This window comes from Piliocolobus tephrosceles, chromosome 7 (assembly GCF_002776525.5).
Source record: "Piliocolobus tephrosceles isolate RC106 chromosome 7, ASM277652v3, whole genome shotgun sequence".
In the NCBI taxonomy this organism is placed as follows: domain Eukaryota; kingdom Metazoa; phylum Chordata; class Mammalia; order Primates; family Cercopithecidae; genus Piliocolobus; species Piliocolobus tephrosceles.
In genome coordinates this window covers 46918593-46941089 of record NC_045440.1, presented here as the reverse complement: position 1 = coordinate 46941089, position 22497 = coordinate 46918593, and the positions used below count along the sequence as shown (strand labels likewise).

Below are 22497 nucleotides of genomic sequence, written 5' to 3'. Positions count from 1 at the left end.
ACCTATCAATCTGTTTTTAATCCAATAAGTTAAACCTAAAGTTATTATAGAAAAATAGGCAGGATTACATAACTTACATATAGATTACGTATAGTCACTGGGATGTGTTAAACACATAACTGAATATTTAAGAATTTAAAAAAATGTTGGAAGATTATACTCCAAATTGTTAACAGCGGTCATCTACAATGAGTGTGATTAATTAAAGAGGTGGGGGTAAGAGGATTCACTTTCTAAGCTATATATTTCTGAATTGTTTTAACTTTTACAATGCATATTTGAAAATAAATGTTAAAGGCAAATATTTAAAGCAAAAAAGAAAGGAAGCAATTATTAGGAGGAAAGTTCTAAAAATTAAGCTTAATGAGATGTGAGTAGTCCCAGCAGTTATTAAAACACCATATAAAACTATAGTAATTGAAATAGTATAATATTAGCATGTGCAAATACAGTTACATTAAAAGAGCAAATAGCCCAAAATATATGTAGGTATTTAGTACATGATAAAGGCAGCATTAAAATCGTATGAAGAAAAAACAGAATGTTCAATAAATAATATTGGGACTCCTGGTGGCCATTTGGAAAAAAATAAAATTGCATTCACTACCTCACATATTACACATAAAGATAAATTCCAGTAGTGTCAAAAGACTTAAATGTAAAATTTTTTTAAATCCATAAAAGTCTTAGAATAAAACATAGAATAACTTTTATACCTCATAGTAAGGAAAACCTTTCTATCAATGATACAAAACCCAGAAGAAAAGATGGGTAAAATCAACCACAGAAAAACAGAAAATTTCTGCTCATCAAAAACAAAGCAACAAAACAAACCCCTGCCCCCTAAAACCGTCAAAAGTCAAATGACAAATGGGGAATGAACTAACTGCAATGTATATGACTGACAAGGCGCTACTTTTTTTTTTTTTTGATCATTTATAAAAAGTTGGTAGAAATCACTAGGACCAAGAGTCTAAGAGAAGAAAGGTCAAAAGTTATCAATGGACATAAAATGAAATACAAATGATTCTTAAACATGGAGAAATATGCCTAAGCCCATTTTATGTAAGAGAAATACAAATTAAAATGATAAACATCTTATTTCCAATTTTTAACTTGGTCTAGATCAATAGAGTAGGTTTGTAAAGGAGAAGAAAAAGGCACTTCAGGCATTGCTAGTGGGAACATAAAATGGTGCCATTTGACAAAGTCTGCTAAAATTAAAGAGGCACATATTCTCTGATCTAGCAATAATACTTATAAAAATTTATCCTATAGCCCTTCCTCATACATAATGAAAACTTATAAAAAATTACCAACAAATTAATAATTAGCTCTTAAAACAAGGGTGCTCAAACTTTTCCTCAGAAGTAGTACGATCTTCTTCTATTCATGCTAAAAATCAATATCCCACTGTAAAAGAGAGCAAACATAGTATCCTTTAAAATACTTTCTGATCCAATAATGACCACTTTTGCTCCTGCAATTCAAACACTAGTATATCTTAATTCATGCTTTTTATTCTCCCCCTCAAGTGACTAAGAAATATGTAATTAAGGTGTTATCCTATTGTCACATAATGCCTGTTAACAAAATTATTTTTCTAAGAAACATAAAAACAAAAACAGCCAGATCTTATAACACATCCTTGGGCAAGAATCTTAATACAGTTGTTTCCTCAACCCTCTCACCCCAAATTATCAGAAATTTGCTGACAGAAGTGGAAACGAGCCATCAGAGACAATCCAGTGCTTCTCTGACAGAAAACCCACGTCCAATCCTGGCTCTATTCCTCTGGCATTGCTCTATGATAAAGTGACAAAAATGTTCCTGATAAAAATGTCTTTTCTTATGAGGCTGACTCACAGTTGGTGACTGCTGGATTCAGTTCTACGCACTCACCAGGGAGGGAAGATCCGGACAGTGTCCTGGGGACGGCTCCTGAGGTAGCCTGCAGTTTCCTTGGTGAAGAGAACTTTCAGGCCAGCTCCAGGCCTACGGGTCACACTTCGGGAGGGGCTGGTGGCTGGTGGCCCCAATAACTGCTCACACATGGCAACTTGCATGGCACATTCCTCGTGCAGCTCTAAAATTTTCACAGTTAATACACCGGATTTTCTACCTAGAAGTTGAAGAAAAGAACAAAGCAAAAACGAAATCAAAAGACAGATGATTCAAGCGTGAATAAAGTGTCATGAAAAAAAGATCCACATGCAGATAGCACTCTTCACCTGGAGAAAACAGTCTCCACATTTTGCAAAGTAAACCAGAGACACTACCATGCTCACTATAACACTTTTGTTTAATCAAAATAGGCCTGCATGTTGCATTTAATAAACAGATTTTAAACAACATAAAATAAACAGTCTTCTGTCATGAAGAAATAGGCCTGTATAAATAGAAACCTTAGACCCATCATTTTAAGGAGCACGCTTTTTACTCCAAGTCTCAAATCCTTTAATGACCACAAGGAGAATATGGCCACTGTGGATTCTTCTTCTTCTTCTTAAGGATGGACTCTCCTCTTTATTATGTTTTGATTCTCTGCTTTGAAATCATGTATGTTACTAGCTGGCTGCAACTGTTCCAATGATCAGAAGGGCTAACAGTTGAAGAGTTATGTGGACTGCTGGGTATTAGAGCTCTAGATTGAAATGGGTGGAATTTGATCTGGATTCAAGTACTGGTTTCCTTATTAAGTTGGTCAAGTTCCATGGCATTCAATACTTCAATTCTCTTATGTGTAAAATGGAGATCCTGCCACCTGCCCCAGGAAACATTTGTTCGGATTAAATGAGATAACTGAAGTTGAGAGTGTGCATAGCCCATACCCCAGAATTCTTAGGTAGGTACCCAGAAACTGTCAGATGCACCAGTATACCTAAACAAGGATACACATCTCAGTGTTGTTTATAAGAGTAGAAAACTGCACCCAGCATAAATCAGTAAGATGGGTAAACCATGGTGTGTTCATACAACAGAACACTATACGGCACTTAAAATGAAGTGAACTAGATGTGTAAGAATCAGATGAAGAGGTCTCCAGAAATGAAAGGGGATAAACAGGATATACAGAGTATGACACCTATAATGTGATTTTAAAAAACACAGAAATCAATACAATATTGTTTATGAATACAAGATAAGTATAAAAATATAAATAGAAGGATTCACAGAAAAACCATGAAAGCCACTGTCTCTAAGGAGACAGAAAGAGGAGTATGACTTAGGAGGGGAACCCGGAGGGTTTCAAATTTATGTGTCATATTGTTTCTGTTACAAAAGTATGGGAAACAAAAAAAAAAAAGACAAAAGATTGACATGTGTTACTAATTCTAGGCAGTGAGTCTGCTTATGTGTTTCTATTACCCTCTGTGCTTTTTAACTAAAAAAAATACATAAATTGAGAACAACAAAAATGAAGGGTACAACGTACTGCCTTGTTAATAACAGATACTCACTAATGTCAGTTTCTCTACCACTTCAGCCAACTGGTTAATAGTGAATAATAAAAATTAATATTTAGACAGTGCTAAGATTTTAATTGTACAGTTTAATTGAGTTTCTATTTCTTTCTCCCTCTCACTTTTTCTTCATTCATTTCCCATTCAACCCCAAATTTTTCATCCCTTTCTTTATCTAGGTGTCCATGGCACATGCCCATATACTGGGCCCTGGGTCACCTTACCTCCCCTGAGCACTGTCTTGGACAACTATTTCTTAAGGCAAGAAAACAGAATGGGGGAAGGATATGAATAAGCACAATGTACAAGCAGCATATAACGAGTTTCTGCTAGTCACTCTAGGGAGGGAACAGAGCAATGAAACCAACTTGTAAAGAAAGGTACTAAGAAGTGAACACACAGATGCTTCGCCACAACAGGCATTTTGTGAATGAAAAGTAGCTCATCTTCAATTGGTAAACTGGAAAAGAAATCAGGATAATGTGGAGGTCACTTCAGTCCACAAAATGTTTTTCCTCAGCAGGGCAGCCAGAGCAATCTGTGCAGAATTAGAGTCTTCAGAAGCAAAGGGAAAAGCCCTAGATTTAGGAGCTACAGTGGCCACAGGAGCATTTTGAGACATAATTTAAGAAGTTTTAAAACTGTACCTATACTCAACTCAGGGTTCATTCCCAGCACTGCACAGGCCTCAAGCCTCCCCTGTTCCCCACTGACAGCAGCAGCTGTCAGGGCTCCAGGGCCACTTCTGCTCTCAAGCACCAAGGGTCTGCTCAAGTTCAAGTGTGCCAGCTGAGTACAGGCTCTTGGTTCTGGGCACTGTGGCAGCCCCCAGCCATGCTCAGCTGCCTGTCCAAGCAGCACAAGTTCTCTTCAGAAACTAATTCTTGTCTTGGGCAGCTCAAGTCCCCATAGACCCTGACAGGTTTTATAAATGCAGGCTATTATAGAAATACATAAATAGTATTATAGAAGAAATACTTATGTATCTAAGATGCATCATACTGCCTGACTACAGTTTCTTCGAAGATTTCTATGATAAATCTTGACAATATTCTAGTAACTATGAATTTTGATCAAGATCTATAGTACCAAGTAACTTGTAGAATAACATTTTATGATGTTAGCTACCACTGCAGTGCTGCACACAGCAGCTCATGTGGTGACTAAATAGGTCTTGGAAGTAATACTGAGCAGCGCTCCCATGGCTGTGACACTAAGTCAGGGACAGGGCTATCCTTTCCACCAAGCATTCTAAAGCTCTTTCTACGAAACACCCTCCATCCTCCATGGCCTTCCTTCCTAGGAGAAAATAAAGCAGGGTAAGCTCCTCCTTGTCTGAGAGAGAAAAAAGCAAGGGGCAACTTACACTAAAAATGTGCCTGAAGGAAGCTTTTATTTTATTTTTAGAGACAGGGTCTTGCTCTGTCGCCCAGGCTGAAGTACAGTGGTATGACCTTGGCTTACTGCAGCCTCAATAACCTGGGCTCAAGGGATCCTCCCACCTCAGCTTCTCAAGTAGCTGGGATGACAGGCTCGCACCACCATAACATCCAGCTAATTTTCTTATGTTTTTGGAGAGACAGGGTCTCACTTTGTTGCCTAGGCTGGTCTTGAAGTCCTGGGCTCCAAGTGATCTTCCTGCCTCAGCCTCTCAAAGTGCTGGAATTACAGGCGTGAGCCACCATACCTGGCAGAAGCAAGCTTTTAATCCAAGCAGGGGATATACTCATTTTACAAACAAAGAACAATGCTTTGCAATTAGATGTTGAGTATATAAAAGGCCATTTTAGTGCTACCAGGCAACATTTTCCATAACTGCTACAAGACAGCCAAAATATCGGCTTGTCCAGGAAGTGTTTTCTGAATCCCAGCCAGAAGCAACTATTCCTTCCCTTGAAAATCCCCAAATACTTTATCTGTCTTATAAGAGTGTCCTCAGTTTCAAATGGACACAGCAGTGGCTAACCCAAGAGCACTACAATCACAGGTGCAAACACAGCAAATGTACCATGAAGTGCCTGGCCATGCAAGGATGGCAGCCACTGTCACTGCCATCAGTTCTTCAAGGCATTTTCAAGGCCATTCTCTCATTTGATCCACAACAACCCTATGAAATAGGTAAGGAACATATTTATCTCACTTTTTGCCAGATAAGAGAACCGAAAAATAAAGCTAGTTGCTCAAGTGACTTTCTTAAGAACAGAGAGGATGACTGGCAGGTCTAATACCAGTAATCAAGTATCCTTACAAGTCAAGGACCAAAATGTCTCTCAGATAAATGCCAGTTAAGCATAGGAAATTGTGAGTGATGGGGTTTTTTCCCCCTACTTCATTATGCTAAGACATAGGGCTTGTTTAAAATGTAAAGACAGATAATGCTTCAGGTTGAGAAATGGACTCTGAGGCCTATTGCTGTGGCTGGACACAGTGAGGGTTTCAACAGAACTTGCACTGAAAAAGAGGATAACTTGCCAAGTGCTAATCATCAAAGAGAAAGTACCATAAAGATCAAATGGTGACCACAAATACTAATATACAATAGCAAAGATGTTAAACAATTAAGAAACAGGAACAGAAAGATTCAATGAAGACCCACCAAGATATCTAGTAATTTCTATCCATGCATATGCCTAGCAGATGAAACAGAATTCTTAGTTAAAAATGGACAGTATTTAACTTAAAGAATAACATTTGCTGAACAACTGCATGAATTTGTTATTTAATCAGCTAACTGCTCTTTGAAAAGTCTTCCATTTTAAACAACCAAGAGGCCACACACACACACACACACAAATCTGAGCAAATGACTCAGCATGGTGGCTCACACCTGTAACTCCGGCACTTTGGGAGGCCAGGGCGGGAGGACAGCTTGAGGCCAGGAGTTCGAGACCCCCCCCGCCCCCTAGCTTTACAAAAATAAAAATATAAAAATTAGCCAGGCACAGTAGAGTATACTGTAGTTTCAGCTATTTGAGAGGCTGAGGCAGGAGGATCTCTTGAGTCCAGGAATTTGAGGTTATAGTAAGCTATGATGACACCACTATACTAACTGGCCTCCCTAGTCAAGTACCTGACTCACAGAGTGAGACCCTGTCTCCTCAAGTCTTCCTAAGTAGGTTATATTGAATTAATATATGAGTGTAACAAATAACTATACAAGAAAGGACAAAGTGAAACAAGTTAGTATGAGGGGAGAGATACTGAAATTATTCTCCAATAGAGGGCAGGAACATCTGTAAGTCTTTCTAACAGAAACACTTTTCGTAACATAACTGCTGCCACTAATGTTAAGTTGTCCATTTTCCAAACACTGACCACATGGAAATTTGGAATTTTCCTCCTACATTACTGCTCTGTCTCTCTTTATCTTCAGAGATATCCCGAAAGGCTAGCCTACCCAGTTATCTTGCTCTAAAACATATGTTCTAGTATTCCCTGAAATTGGTACTTTTGTCTTCTTCAGGTCAATTCATCAACAAGTGTCCACTGTTCCTTTTCCCTCTCACGCTCACCCAGCATGCATGTAAGTGTGCAGACGTACACACATACACACACAGAGAATCATGAGCAAGTACCAGGGGTCAAGGATGGACATCAGGGGGTTTTAAAGTCCATCTGCTTCCCATATGGACAGGACCTCTGTCTTTAACACTCTGACACTGGTTACCACCAGCTGTGATAATTATTTATCTTGCTGCACTCACTCCAAACTACCATGCTATATAATCAGTGTACATTTTACTATTTTTGAAATAATATTTTATAGCTTTCTCCCCAAAATAATACATGTATCCATTACTAAAATGGTTTTATTTGGGGTGTTTCTGTTAGTTACTTCTGAAGTTTAGTATCTTTAACAAACTCTATGCCCTATTTTACTGACTACTCATAGCATTTTGAGGCTCCTAGTATTGTAAAATGAAGAAGGGCGTATACCCTGCTCTACATTTTTCCTCCCCAACATGCTACACAATTTTAATTCCACATAATTCCACTTTCATTGTCAAGGTTAATGTTCATAGTACATCCCATAACCTATGCCATATCTCTGTGCTCCAGCCATGGTCTGACTCCAAGAGTTAACAAATAATCAACAAATTTACGTTAGCACAATTATATAAACAAAATTCAATATCTGACCAGGGTCTTAGGATTGCATTTAAATAAGAATATCTCAGACTTAGGTCAAATGATTTGACTGTAATAATTCTTATGATCATTTAGGCCTTCCAAATGCCAAAAGAAAAAGGACTATAATTCTGGTGGCCCCAGCATACCCATTAGTAGTCTTAGCTTTCCCCAAAAGTTCACTACAGCTTTTTAGAGAACAGCCCATTCATGTTCTGCCTGGGACTAAATGTGGTCGGCCGGAGCCTGGGCAGGGAAAAAGAAGATCAAATCAGTTCAGAATGATGAAGCAGGGAAGAAACAGGTCTTCTATCTTCAGATGTGTGAACCAGGGTGTTTCCTCTGGGTGTGATGGGAAGCCAGCAGGGAAGTCACATGATGAGCTGTGTTGAGATCAGACTGAAGAGGACAAGGGATTAAGTGGGGAAGCTAGTTAGCAGGGTCTGCAGCAATCCAGGATGGATGATGGTGTCTGGGATTTAGGGAGTGACAGAAGAGGTAAGAAATGGTCAGATTCTAGATATTCTTTGAAGGTAGAGTCAATAAGGACTTGTTAATGGACTAGGAGTGAATATGAGACACAGTACAAGAATGACCCCAGTGTTTTTGGCCTGAGCAAGAATAAGAACAGAATTAATATTTACTGAGACAGTAAAGATTTCTAGGCAAATGTGTTTCTTTTCTGGGAGGTGCAGGTATTATGAGAATACTGGTACCAAGACATAAGTTTTTAATATATTAAGATTGAGATGCCTCCTATTTATTATAATAGACTGGCACTAACTTACCTCCCCAATCTAATACCTGATTCTTCCAACCTGCTCTTCATAAGGCCCACCTGAATGGCATTCTTAACTGCAGATGTAATGATAGCTGCCCTGTACTTGAACCTTTCCGTGGCTATCCACTGGATTAAATCCAAACTACTTGCCATTGTATGGAAAGTCCTTTGTTACCTGTTACTTCTTACTGCTCTAGTCTCAAATTCCATAGCGTCGTTCAAGCAATTTAAAATTATTTCTACGACAAGGTGAAAAATAAGCAATTGTCCATTAAGACAGTTCTATCACTGCCTCCCTGGTGAGCTTCTCCCTGGGCATGATTTTCCTTTCCACTGTGCAGTTTATAATTTCTCTTTATGTTATCACTGTACATCTTGTTTATACCTCTGATTTTAAAAAGTAAACAATTCCATCTATTAAACCATGAACTCTGTGTTGCACCTGGATCAGTACCAACACATATGTAAGAAATGAATGAATCCTAATACACACTGATGTAAAGCATGTGGGGGACTCTGTTTCCAGTCTTGATTTCACTGCTAACCATGATGCTCCTGACCCATCTCCCCTTCACCTCAACTGCACTTTGCGTGTACCCAGAGAATGCAAATTAAACTATGACTCAAATGATGCTCCAAAGAGAAATACAAATAATACATTCCAAAATCAAATCCAAATGACATTTTATCTATTCACTGTATTATACCATTTTTTCATTAACATGCACTAAAAACTTCAATTGTATTTACTTGTTTATATTGTTTTTTCTTTTAAGAAGTTACAACTACACCTAATTTTACCAATGATTCTCAAACACACAGCACTGATATGCTCCCATAAGTATTCAGTAAGTGAATATCTGTTAAATTATTGATTGTGTTATGATTGGTAAACCAAAATTTTAATTTCTGAGTAAATCTTATAAGATGCCATTAGGTTCATTTCACAGATAACTTTAGGATAAAATTCATAAAGCTGTAAGCAGGAGATCCTGATTATAATACCTACAAATACGAATTCTGGAGAAATTCACACATTTATCCTATAAACAGCACAATTCATTTTTGTTTAAAATGTATGCTCCCCCACAAAATTTTAAGTCATCTGGCAATGATGAATAGACACATTTCTTTACCACAACTGCTTACTAAACTGTAAACAATTGTGCTTTCACTTCTTGATTCCACATTTTTTGCCTTTTCACCCAGTTTAAAATATTCTTCTCCAAAAGCCACAATTATTCTAAGCATGAAACAGAAATCTGAAACCCAACTCTTAAAAAAAAACCCAAAAACAAAAAAGTAGACAAGACTGACCAGGCGATCAGAATGTTTTCACAATCCCCAGTGATGAGAGCAGTCAAAGCCTAGTTGAGCACCTCTGCCTCCAGGGTCACAGTGTCACAGTGACCCCACTTCCCACTGGGCATGTTGCTGTGACTCATTCTGTAGGAATAGCCTGTTCTCTCCTATAGAAAGTGAGTGGGCAATGAAATGTCCAATTTTAAAAGAAATTCCAAGTAAGAATAAAGCATATAAAGGCTCTAGAAAAGCAACAGATCCTTAAGTGAAGATAAGCCAGACAACAGGGGTGTGTTAAGGATTGAATGTTGGTGTGCCCTCAAAATTCCTACGTTGAATCCCTAACCTTCAGTCTGGTTGTATTTGGAGATAGGAGCTCCAAGGAAGTAACTGAGGTTAAATGAGGTCATAAGGGTAGCCTGATCTGACAGGCTTAGTCTCCTCATAAGAGACAGCACCAGAGGACTTCTTCTTTCCATGCACACACACGGGAAAGGCTCTGTGAGCACACAGCAAGAAGGCGGCTGCCTAAAACCAGTAAGAGGGCTCTCACTAGGACCCCACCACGCTGCGCCCTGGCTACCAGCCTCTGGCACTGTGAGAAAGAACTGTCTGCTCTTTACGTCACAGTCTGTGGGATTTTGTGATGGCAGCCTGAGCTGAGACGGGACAATGCCATACATACAGGACCGCCCAACACACACACTGACACTGATGACCAGCCATGCCTTCCGCTCTGAGTACACCCAGAATACAAGTTCTTCTTTCTTGAAAACTTCTTCATTTAAAACACCTTATTTCATACAACTATAGATGATAATTTTGGCTCAGAAAATAGGATTAAAATGGAGTCCAGTAATCACACTGAAAACTTTTAAAAAGTCATATGGCTAATGACAAAGTACAGAAATAGATATTTAAGTATTTCTATTTTTATGAGTGTGGCATCAACCGAGAAACAAATGTGTTGGGAAAAACTGCAAGAATCCAATGTTAAAATAGCAAGTTACTAATTATGGGTGGACACTATAATCCTCCTAAACCTACCTTTAAACCATCCCGAGGAATGCCAGGAGCACGTGGGCATCTGGCCTCCCTACCACGAGGCCAACACACTGAATCTCTGTAGCACAGAGAGTTCAAAATATGTTTACTGATGAACTGACAGAGTCCAGGGCGTCCCCACTGTCACTTTATCCTTGATTCTTAAACTCCAACATCAATCCAGCCCCTGCCATAATGACTATCGATAAAGGACATTCTAATGAACAACTTTTAATTTATCCTAAGTTGGGTGGAAACAGGCAAAACCTATGATGAGCCAGAACAAGGCATGTCCAAATGGAGCATGGCAAATTCCTAACTCCTAGACACAAGGAGGTGTTTGTGTCTTGCTGCCATCTTCCCATGGCATTTCAACAAATGGGTAAGGAAGAGAAGAAAAAGGAGAAGAGAAATTAGCTTAAGGATTAAAATAGATAATGTAGTAACAAAAACATAGAGTGACCGCTATCGTGAAGTGCCTCTCCTGAAAGGTGTGCAGAAGACCAGAGAGCACCAGTGCTGGGAAGGCTCATGGGCATCAGACACAAAAGACACAAAAAAAAGACACAAAGTAAAAAGCACTCTGAGAGAGAATTTCACATGGGAATAACAGACAAGGCAGGGGAAAACAGCAATACCAAATTTAAAAAGTGGAAATAACCCAAGGTTTAACAAAGTCACCCTTTCTGAATAAAAAAACTGCAGCACAGATGAAGTAACCCACATAGGCCTTCAGCTCTGGCCAAGTGGACCAGAACCAACACTGCCTGATGAGGGCCATTTCTGCACGCTGATGCCATGTTGTAACATTTTAAAATTACTGGGCATGGCTCAGGGATGCCCTATATACCTTTGTAGTTCTTTGTGCAGTTTTTATTTGCTTATATTTTGGGGAATTAACTGTATTAACTACAGGATGCCAGAAGTATAGTTACAAACAAATCATTAGGAGATAAAAGTGTATGTCTTAGGCCTGGTGCCCAGCTTATCCCATGAAATCCACGGCTTTAACCCATGGAGATATTGCATGCTGTGCACACGGAGGTGGGGGGTCACCGAAAGGGGGCAGTAAGAAATGAGTCCAAGGCAGCTGGGCTGAGTGTGTAACAAAGAATGTCACGTAAAAGAGTTTACAGGAAATGAAGCTTTGTCCCATGGACACTGGACAGTCAATGAAAACGTCTTAAAACAGGAGGGTAATTGTATCAGTTTTGCCTCTTAGGATGATAATCCTGATAGGTGAACACAAGGGAAGGTTGGTGGCAGGGAGACCAGGTGGAGCCTGACAGGGCAATCCTGGCACAGGAGAATAGGGGCCTGAGCACAGGTGGCAGCAAATAGGGTAAATGAGGAGATCTGCTTGAGAGATGACTCTGAAGTGGAATCATCATCTGAACCTGGGGAGCAGATGGATTGAAAACATGTCTGAGAGTCCAGGTGCGATGGCTCATGCCTGTAATCCCTGCACTTTGGGAGGCTGAGGCAGGCGAATCACCTGAGGTCAGGAGTTCGAGACCAGCCAGGCTGGCATTTTTTTGTAAAAATACAAAAAAATTAGCTGGCTATGGTGGCGAGCATCTGTAATCTGAGCTACTCAGGAGGCTGAGATGGAAGAATTCCTTGAACACGGGAAGCACAGGTTGCAGTGAGCAGAGATTGCGCCATTGCACTCTAGCCTGGGTGACAAAGTGAGACTCCATCTCAAAAACAAAAACAAAAAACAAAAAACATGTTAGAGAAAGCCCAAAGACTGCTGAGTTAACAGGCAAGGCAAGGCAAGGCAAGGCAAGGCAAGGCAAGGGGCATGCTGGGTCTGAGGTATGCAGGACGCTCAAGTGCAGGTGTACCGGGGCAGGGCCGTGAGATCCAGCAGAACAGAGGCTGGGCGGAAGGAGCCATGGAGGTCACCGAGTACCAAGGAAGGGCACATAGAACAAGAACTAAAGAGGCATAGGCAGAAGCCAGAGGAGCCCATGTTGAAGTAGCACACAGCCAAGAGTGTGCAAAGAATACAGGGAAACGAGCACAGAAGGCAGAAAACCAAGGATTGCTGTCCTTGAAGCTGAGGAAGACAGGTAATAGGCCATGCATGTGCTGCAAGGAGGCAGCACTCAGAAAGATGGCGATTTCCGCACACTGGTGGAAATGAGGCTGTGCAGTACTACGACAGAAGAGTGAATGCGGGCCACAGGCTACTCTTTCAAATCATTCTCACGACACAAAAGTTTCCATTTTTTTTCAACTTCATAAGGAATTTTACTAACCCAAGAACTTGTTTATTCCATCTGCCAGCCAAGAACTTGTTTATTCCATCCCTATATTATAATGGAAAAACAAATTTACCATCTGGTCAGAAAAATAACAAGTACTGAATGATAAGCAGCGATCCATTCTAGGATCACCTTCCCAGCATTCTAGGATCACCTTCCCAGAAGATCTTCACCAGGGACTGAGCAGAGCATGGATGCCTGCCTTGTGACCCGCACCCTCTGTAGCAAGCTGCAAGAAAGATAAGGAGAAATGCAGTCTGGGCTTGTGCATTCCAACAGGCTTCTCAAGGCAAGAGGTTCTCAATGGAAAACTTAGAACCCTTTTGAAAATAAAAGTGAGCTGAAGAAGTTTGGAAAACCAGATGAGTGAAAGGTTAAGATGGCATACACAAAATTTCATAGCATGGAAAAATGCTAGCATGATTCCAAACCAGGCTGGAGACTCAAAATGACAACTTGTTGAGCAAGCAAAAGAAAATGCTCCCTTGCCAATATCAATACTTTTCCTAAGGCCAAAAACAGGGTTTTCAATGTATAGATAATCTTCATCATAAACAATGTCCCAATGTAACCCTATGAATGAATTTTTATTTATCAAGCCACATACGGAAATCAACAAGTTTCAACAGGAAACATGTTTCACCCACTATATATTTAGAGTAGACTAACTTTGCAGTCTTATTTTTGGATCACTTACAACATGGTAGAAAGAAAGAATCTCTTAAACTTCAGGTCTATGAGAAACCAATCTTAAAACTGTAGAACTACATTTTTCTTTTCATGGAAAAAGAAATGGAGAAAGTGCAGATGAAATAAATCCACTGGGAATCCAAATGCATCATTTAATTCTGTGGTATTATCGAATCCCACTTCATAGTTCTTTAAGTATGAAAATTCACAAGAAATAATGTATTTCTAGGAACAAAGGTATAAATGGAGACAGCTAAAGAGTGGCAGATACGTTAGCTGGGGAACTGAGTATGGTATTAAGTACCCCTTCCTCTATTTCTTAGGTCCCACCATTATTTTTAATAAAATTATCAAATAACTTGGCATTATTAAATTCTAATAAGAACTCTTTACTGTTCTGTTAATACACACTTAAAACGATCACTGGAAATTATGATATTTTCTGACATGGAATCACACCTCTAACAGTGGACAAACTAGTATCACAGTTTGTTTCCTGACTTGAACAGTTCAGCCTCAGTATTCACACAAGATCTTCTGGCCCATGACTACAAAGAACAATACTAAATATCACTGCTGCACTGAAACGTGGGTAAGGATATAACAGAGGGAAAAATAAAGCTTGAACACTAGTTGGCTTTGTGGTTTTATTGGTCAGAGGGAAGCTGGAGATAACCCAGAGTCAGCTCCCCTGACCCCAGAGGAAAGGGGATATAAGAAAAGGAACGGAAGCAAAACCTCTCTGGCCAAATCAGAGCTGACCCATGCTGAGTGGGCACTGGCAGTATCCCTTCAACTGAAACACAGGGAGGGAGAAGACAATGTAGCAAAGAAGTTTAAGGACAAATTTTAAATGACTTTTTAAAAGATGCTGACCTACAAAATTAACAACCCTTCTTTAAACCATGTTATTCACATTTCTTAAATCTAAAAAAACAAATAGTTTTTAATAATGTTTCATATTACATAAAAAAATCCCCAGAGAAACTAAAGATTTTAAAGGCATAAAATATTGCCAAGAATTGGCTAAATAAGCAGCTCCTCATACACCTAACTTTTCTGGGTTTAAATATTTAATACTAGGAGACTTAGATTAAATCATATGTATTTTCTAACACTTATTTTTTAATTAAATAAAGGGATCTTATTTTACCAACTGAGTTGCTTTGGTAGGAATGACCAATCTACCATTTGTTACCCCAAGTTAGGCTTTAATTATTGGAAAATACTGCATCAAGGAAATTAGTGAAATCTTGTAGACATCCACATATTTACACAGGATTCTTTGTGCATTCTCCTGCTAACACCAGTTTCTGTATAGAAATTGCTGATCCCAGGCCGGGCATGGTGGTTCGTGCCTATAATCCCAGTACTTTGGGAGGCCAAGGCAGATAAGTCACTTGAGGTCAGGAGTTCGAGACCAGACTGGCCAACATGGTGAAGCACCATCTCTACAAAAAAACATAAAAATTAGCAGGGCGTGGTGGCGCATGTTTGTAATCCCAACTACTAAGGAGGCTGAGACGGGAGAATCACTTGAACCCGGGAGGCAGAGGTTACAGTGAGCTGAGATTGTGCCACTGCATTCCAGCCTGGGGTGACACAGTGAAACCGTGTCTCAAAACAAAAAGCATAAAAAAATCGCTGACCCCAACTTTCCTTCTTCCTCTCCCAGCCACTCAAGTGGTGACCCTGGACCACAACCCCATCTCAGGGACCCCCAGCCTCAGAGGAGTTCCTGGAAGCAGTAAGAAACAGGTGGGGGACCAGATTTCTGGCTACACACTTGCGACAAGACCGAGGAAACCCCACTCTGTGGGCTGCACTGTGGGGCACCACATCCACTGCTCCTGAGGTAGCCTGAGGGTCAGGGCCGCCCCAGCCTCCCCGTTCCCCTGCATCTGGTGCACAGACACACTCATGTAAGGTTCACACAGGTAACAAGGAGGGTACAGAAGTATTGGAGATTACATACCAAGCCTGTCAGGCTGGTGACAGATAATCTTGTCCAAGGAAAAAGGATCACTACACTCTTCATTCTGGAAAACTACTGCACTACAAAAACCAGTCTTGTTATTGAATTTTTCACTTCTTGACAAAGAAGTATAATTTTTTAGTACTTCATAAGTAAAAGTGAGGGTGGAGTTTTCCATCACTTCACATCTATCTCCCTATAATGGTAAGAACAATATTTGATTCTGACAAATTTCTTCTTTTGTGAAAGGCGTATTAAAAAAAAAAAAAAAAACCCTGTCCCAACCCTTTTCCAATGGTAATCCTTGTTAACTGCTTCCAACATTTTATATTTATAGTATTCATAAAGTATTTATAATATTTACGAGTATTTCCAAACCATTATATAATGTGAAGAAAGTCTAAAAGCATTAGAAGTGTCCAGGAGTGTTATTCTGAGTATTAATCTTAATCATCAGAATATGGAAATAGTATATGATTTCAGTTTCTCTTGAAATTGTATAAATACAATATTATTCAAGGAGTAAGTCAGCACGGTTTTTCTCCTTTACAAATGCTAAGAAATAATACTTTATCTCTTAGGCTTTGTTTCTTTCTTTCTTCTGATTCTTCAAAACATCCATCAATAAATGGAAAGTTACAGATGTCCTTGCTATGGTCTGAATGTGTCCCCCAAAGTTCATGTGTTGGAAGCTTAATCTCCAACGCAACAGTGTTGAAAGGTGATCTTTAAGAGGTGATAAGACCCTGAGGCTCTGCCCTCATGGATTAATGTCATTATCATGGAAGTTGGTTCCTTATTAAAGGATGAGTTCTACCACCTTCTTCCCTCTCTCACACTTGTTTTCCCTTCCGGTGAGTTGGGTATCAGGCTTCCCAGCCTCTAGACATGTGAGAAACAAATTTATCAATTATCCAGTCTGTGGTGTTCTATTATGGCAACACAAAACAGACTAAGACAGTTATTAAAACATCTTCAAGTATAAAATATGGTTTTGTTTCCTATTAAATAATAAAACTTTAATATCTCAAAAAAGGAAGCAAGGAAAAATGAATTATAATATTATGATGGAATGAGACAGTTCTGTCAGTGATGATAATCTACTTGTTGCTTAATAAATACTGAATGAAAGTAGTAAGGAACAAAGTAAAAAAAAAAGATTAGCCAAAATATTATAGCCATTTGGCAAGAAAAAATAAAAAGGCACAATGCATCAATTTATTATATTGCTGTAGTGAGTTAAAAAATACTGAATAGAAAACCATCTATTTCTATTCCATTATTATTCCTTTTTTTGAGACCATGTCTTGCCCTGTCGCCCAGGCTGTAGTACAATGGCATGATCTCAGCTCACTGCAAACTCCACTTCCCGGGTTCAAGTGATTCTCCTGCCTCAGCCTCCCAGGTAGCTGGGATTAGAGGCGTGTGCACCACCATGCCTGGTTAATTTTTTTTTTTTTTTTTTGTATCATAGTAGAGACGGGGTTTCACCATGTTGGCCAGGCTGGTCTTGAACTCCTGACCTCGTGATCCGCCTGCCTCAGCCTCCCAAAATGCTGGGATTACAGACGTGAGCCACCGTGCCCAGCCCATTTCTATTCTTTAAGTACTGGTAGTAATACACACACTTTCTATATAACACTTGTTAAGCTGTACATCTGTGTTTTCTGTAGTTTCTTATATTTCAATACAAAATGGGAATTCAATAAAAGCAAATATTCACATGGCAAAGGTACTCCTAAACCGAAATTTTGTCCCACCCTCAATTTTCCAAAGGTTTAAGTTGTACTCACTTTTTACTGTGTGAATATAATGTATACTAAATAAACTGCTTCTTACTGAACTTCAATAATAACCTAAAGAAATCTTTCAAATATAATAATCTTATACAATAAAAAAATTTAAAATATGGAATATTTAAAATCTGTTACATAAAAATATAATTTTTTCCAGCAAGAACAAATAAATAAGAAAACTTCCACCATCCCAAAACTGTTTAGGCACCTCATACTGATATTCTGCCTCATAAACGAGACAGAGGTTATAGTTACCCACTGTAAATATGAAGCTCACTTTCATAGCCTGTTCTGCGTAGCTCCCACCACAACCATGCAGACCCTGCACTTTACTAACCTGTCCTCATTTTCTCTCTCTCTGCTTGTCATCCATCTAGTCCACTAAAGAGAAGGTCTAAGGGTGCAGTGACCAGATCTTGCTTATTCACAGTGTGTCTTTAGAGCCCAGCAAGGAGTGTGGCACACTGGAGGCCCCTGCTGAGCAACTGCTGAGTAAATGAATGAGACCTGCCAGCTTGGTATCTGTGACCCTCACTTCCTACTATCCCATCTCCACCACCAGATATAGGGACCAGTAAAGCATTTACTTCATACAACAAGAACACAGAAATATGAGCATATACAAAATTTTCCTCTGTATGACTGAAAAACACTGAGAATATTGCTTGGTTGCTTACCCTCTATAATACAATTTAAGAATCATTGATTTTAAATTAGCTAATGGACATAATCTTAAATTTCAAAAATAAAGTATCTTGCTTAAGAATAGGCAGCTAAAGGCTGGGCAAGGTGGTTAATGCCTGTAATTCTAGCACTTTGGGAGGCCGAGGCAGGCTCTACTAAAAATACAAAAATTAGCCAGGTATGGTGGCGCACGCCTGTAACCCCAGCTACTGAGGAGGCTGAGGCACGAGAACTGTCTGAACCCAGGAGGCGGAGGTTACAGTGAGCCAATGCTGCGCCACTGCACGCCAGTCAGGACAACAGAGCAAGACCTTTCCCTTTTCCCCAAAAAATCTCATCATGAAAAATAATTTATCTGAAGCCCATCAATTTCTTTGTAATCACTTGTTCTTCTTTATTCTTTACTCTCTTCCTGTAAAACACAGCAAGTTTTTTGCATTTAAGAACATCTAAGGGTCCAGGTGTGGTGGCTAATGCCAGTAATTTCCAATGCATTGGGAGACTGAGAAGGGAGGTTACCTTGAGGCCAAGAGTTCGAGACCAGCCTGGAAAACATAGCAAGACTCCATTTCTATAGAGAAAAACAACTTATTTTTTATTTTTTTAATTTTTTTGAGACGGAGTCTCATCCTGCCACCCAGGCTGGAGGTGCAGTGGTGCGATCTTGGCTCACTGCAAGCTTCGCCTCCTGGGTTCATGCCATTCTCCTACCTCAGCCTTCCGAGTAGCTGGGACTACAGGTGCCTGCCACCACACCTGGCTAATTCTCTGTATTTTTTTTTAGTACAAACGGGGTTTCACCATGTTAGCCAGAATGGTCTTGATCTCCTGACCTCGTGATCCGCCTGCCTCGGCCTCCCAAAGTGCTGGGATTACAGGTGTGAGCCACCGTGCCTGGCCAAAAAATTTTTTTCTTAAAACAGCTGGCTGTGGTGGCATGTGCCTGTAGTCCCAGCCACTCTGGAGGTTGAGGTAGGAGGAGCCCTCAAGCCCAGGAGCTTAAGGCTGCAGTGGGGAATTGTGATGGTGCCACTGTACTCCTGCCTGGGCAACAGAGGGAGACCCTACTCAAAAAGATAAAAGAAAATTTGTAACTACTTTTAGTTTTAAAAACTATGATATCAAACATATTGTGAAAATATTTTTCGTCCTGTTACTAAACAGAGATCGAACAAGGGAGGCAGGGTGCAACCACTGCTGCACTCACATCTCCTGAACTCAAGTTCCGCCCAGACCTGTGCCCAAAACAACTGGTCTATGAACATGGGCCACCAAGTTAGGCTGCCCAGTGTAAATCTGGCTCTGCTACCCACTGGCAGGCACACAGGGCTATACTCATCCATATTCTCCTGTGTCTGCATGGTCCTCATCTCTAAAGTAAGGAGAGCAGGACCTAATTGGAAGGATAATTGTGGTTAATGTACATGCACAATGCTTTGAGTATCATTTAGTAATCACTGCTCACCATCATGCAGATAATGAGCAAAGCAACGTTGAGAAACTGTTTCCTCTTTTAAAAAAGGAAAATACAATGATTCCTGACGATAAACAGAACACATTTTCCCCTTGCCTCTATAGCTGTCCATTCTCTATGCCACAGCTACATTCTAAAGGGCAGGTTTCCAAGGCATCACCTTGCAAGTGAAATCCAGCCAAGGCCTTTGGAAGTGAAATCCAGCTCTGCATGATCTGGGCTCCCCTGCGTACCCCATGCTATGTCATCAAACCGTTCTCTGCAAGGCCTTTGTGTGCAACACCTATGCATTTGTTGCTCCTTTTTTTTCTTTTTCAGACAGGGTCTTGCTCTGTTGCCCAGGTAGGAGTGCAGAGGCGCGAACTTGGCTCACAGCAACTTCTCCCTCCCAGGTTCAAGTGATTCTCATGCCTCAATTTCCAGAGTAGCTGGGATTGTAGGCGTGCACCACCACACCTAGCTAGTTTTTTTTTGTATTTTTAGCACTTTTTCGCCATTTGGCCAGACTGATCTCAAACTCCTGGTCTCAAGTGATCAGCCTGCCTCAGCCTCCCAAAGTGCTGGGATTACAGACATGAGCCACTGTGCCTGGCTCTCGCTGCTATTTTTTTTTTTGTTTGAGACAGAGTCTCGCTGTGTTGCCCAGTCTGGAGTGCAGTGGTGCAATCTCGGCTCACTGCAACCTCCACCTCCCAGTTCAAGCGATTCTCCTGCACAGCCTCCCGAGTAGCTGGGATTACAGGCGCCCACAACACACCCAGGTAGTTTTTGTATTTTTAGTAGAAACGGGGTTTCATCATGTTGGCCAGACTGGTCTTGAACTCCTGACCTTGTGATCCACCCACCTCGGCTTCCCAAAGTGCTGGGATTACAAGCATAAGCCACCATGCCTGGCCTTTGGCTGCTCTTTTTTTTTTTTTATTTTTTATTATATTTTAAGTTCTAGGGTACATGTGCATAACGTGCAGGTTTGTTACATATGTATACTTGTGCCATGTTGGTGTGCTGCACCCATCAACTCGTCAGCACCCATCAATTCATCATTTATATCAGGTATAACTCCCAATGCAATCCCTCCCCCTCCCCCCACCCCATGATAGGCCCCAGTGTGTGATGTTCCCCTTCCCAAGTCCAAGTGATCTCATTGTTCAGTTCCCACCTATGAGTGAGAACATGCGGTGTTTGGTTTTCTGTTCTTGTGATAGTGTGCTAAGAATGATGGTTTCCAGCTGCATCCATGTCCCTACAAAGGATGCAAACTCATCCTTTTTTATGGCTGCATAGTATTCCATGGTGTATATGTGCCACATTTTCTTAATCCAGTCTGTCACTGATGGACATTTGGGTTGATTCCAAGTCTTTGCTATTGTGAATAGTGCCGCAATAAACATACGTGTGCATGTGTCTTTATAGCAGCATAATTTATAATCCTTTGGGTATATACCCAGTAGTGGGATGGCTGGGTCATATGGTACATCTAGTTCTAGATCCTTGAGGAATCGCCATACTGTTTTCAATAATGGTTGAACTAGTTTACAATCCCACCAACAGTGTAAAAGTGTTCCTATTTTTCCACATCCTCTCCAACACCTGTTGTTTACTGACTTTTTAATAATTGCTGTTCTAACTGGTGTGAGATGGTATCCCATTGTGGTTTTGATTTGCATTTCCCTGATGGCCAGTGATGATGAGCATTTTTTCATGTGTCTGTTGGCTGTATGAATGTCTTCTTTTGAGAAATGTCTGTTTATATCCTTTGCCCACTTTTTGATGGGGCTGTTTGTTTTTTTCTTGTATATTTGTTTGAGTTCTTCGTAGATTCTGGATATTAGCCCTTTGTCAGATGAGTAGATTGCAAAAATTTTCTCCCATTCTGTAGGTTGCCTGTTCACTCTGATGGTAGTTTCTTTTGCTGTGCAGAAGCTCTTTAGTTTAATTAGATCCCATTGGTCAATTTTGGCTTTTGTTGCCGTTGCTTTTGGTGTGTAGACATGAAGTCCTTGCCCATGCCTATGTTCTGAATGGTACTACCTAGGTTTTCTTCTAGGGTTTTTATGATATTAGGTCTAACATTTAAGTCTCTAATCCATCTTGAATTAATCTTCGTATAAGGAGTAAGGAAAGGATCCAGTTTGAGCTTTCTACTTATGGCTAGCCAATTTTCCCAGCACCATTTATTAAATAGGGAATCCTTTCCCCATTTCTTGTTTTTCTCAGGTTTGTCAACGATCAGATGGCTGAAGATGGGTGGTATTATTTCTGAGGACTCTGTTCTGCTCCATTGGTCTATATCTCTGTTTTGGTACCAGTACCATGCTGTTTTGGTTACTGTAGCCTTGTAGTATACTTTGAAGTCAGATAGCGTGACGCCTCCAGCTTTGTCCTTTTGATTTAGGATTGTCTTGGCAATGTGAGCTCTTTTTTGATTCCATATGAACTTTAAAGCAGTTTTTTCCAATTCTGTGAAGAAACTCATTGGTAGCTTGATGGGGATGGCATTGAATCTATAAATAACCTTGGGCAGTATGGCCATTTTCACGATATTGATTCTTCCTATCCATGAGCATGGTATGCTCTTCTATTTGTTTGTGTCCTCTTTTATTTCACTGAGCAGTGGTTTGTAGTTCTCCTTGAAGAGGTCCTTTACATCCCTTGTAAGTTGGATTCCTAGGTATTTTATTCTCTTTGAAGCAATTGTGAATGGAAGTTCATTCATGATTTGGCTCTCTGTTTGTCTGTTACTAGTGTATAGGAATGCTTGTGATTTTTGCACACTGATTTTGTATCCTGAGACTTTGCTGAAGTTGCTTATCAGCTTAAGGAGATTTTGGGCTGAGACAATGGGGTTTTCTAAATATACAATCATGTCATCTGCAAACAGGGACAATT

At 40.1% G+C, this 22497-nt stretch overlaps 1 protein-coding gene across 7 annotated transcripts in view; it reads right to left on the bottom strand.

Moving 5' to 3' along the window:
• LOC113219520 (DNA repair-scaffolding protein) overlaps positions 1 to 22497 on the bottom strand; it is a 457358-nt gene that overhangs the window by 275573 nt on the left and 159288 nt on the right. For all 7 annotated transcript variants that reach the window (XM_026456190.2, XM_026456189.1, XM_026456192.1 and 4 more), the window contains one exon: positions 1903 to 2122. In XM_026456190.2, coding sequence (XP_026311975.1) covers positions 1903 to 2122 — 220 coding nt within the window. The remainder of the gene's footprint in view (positions 1 to 1902; positions 2123 to 22497) is intronic.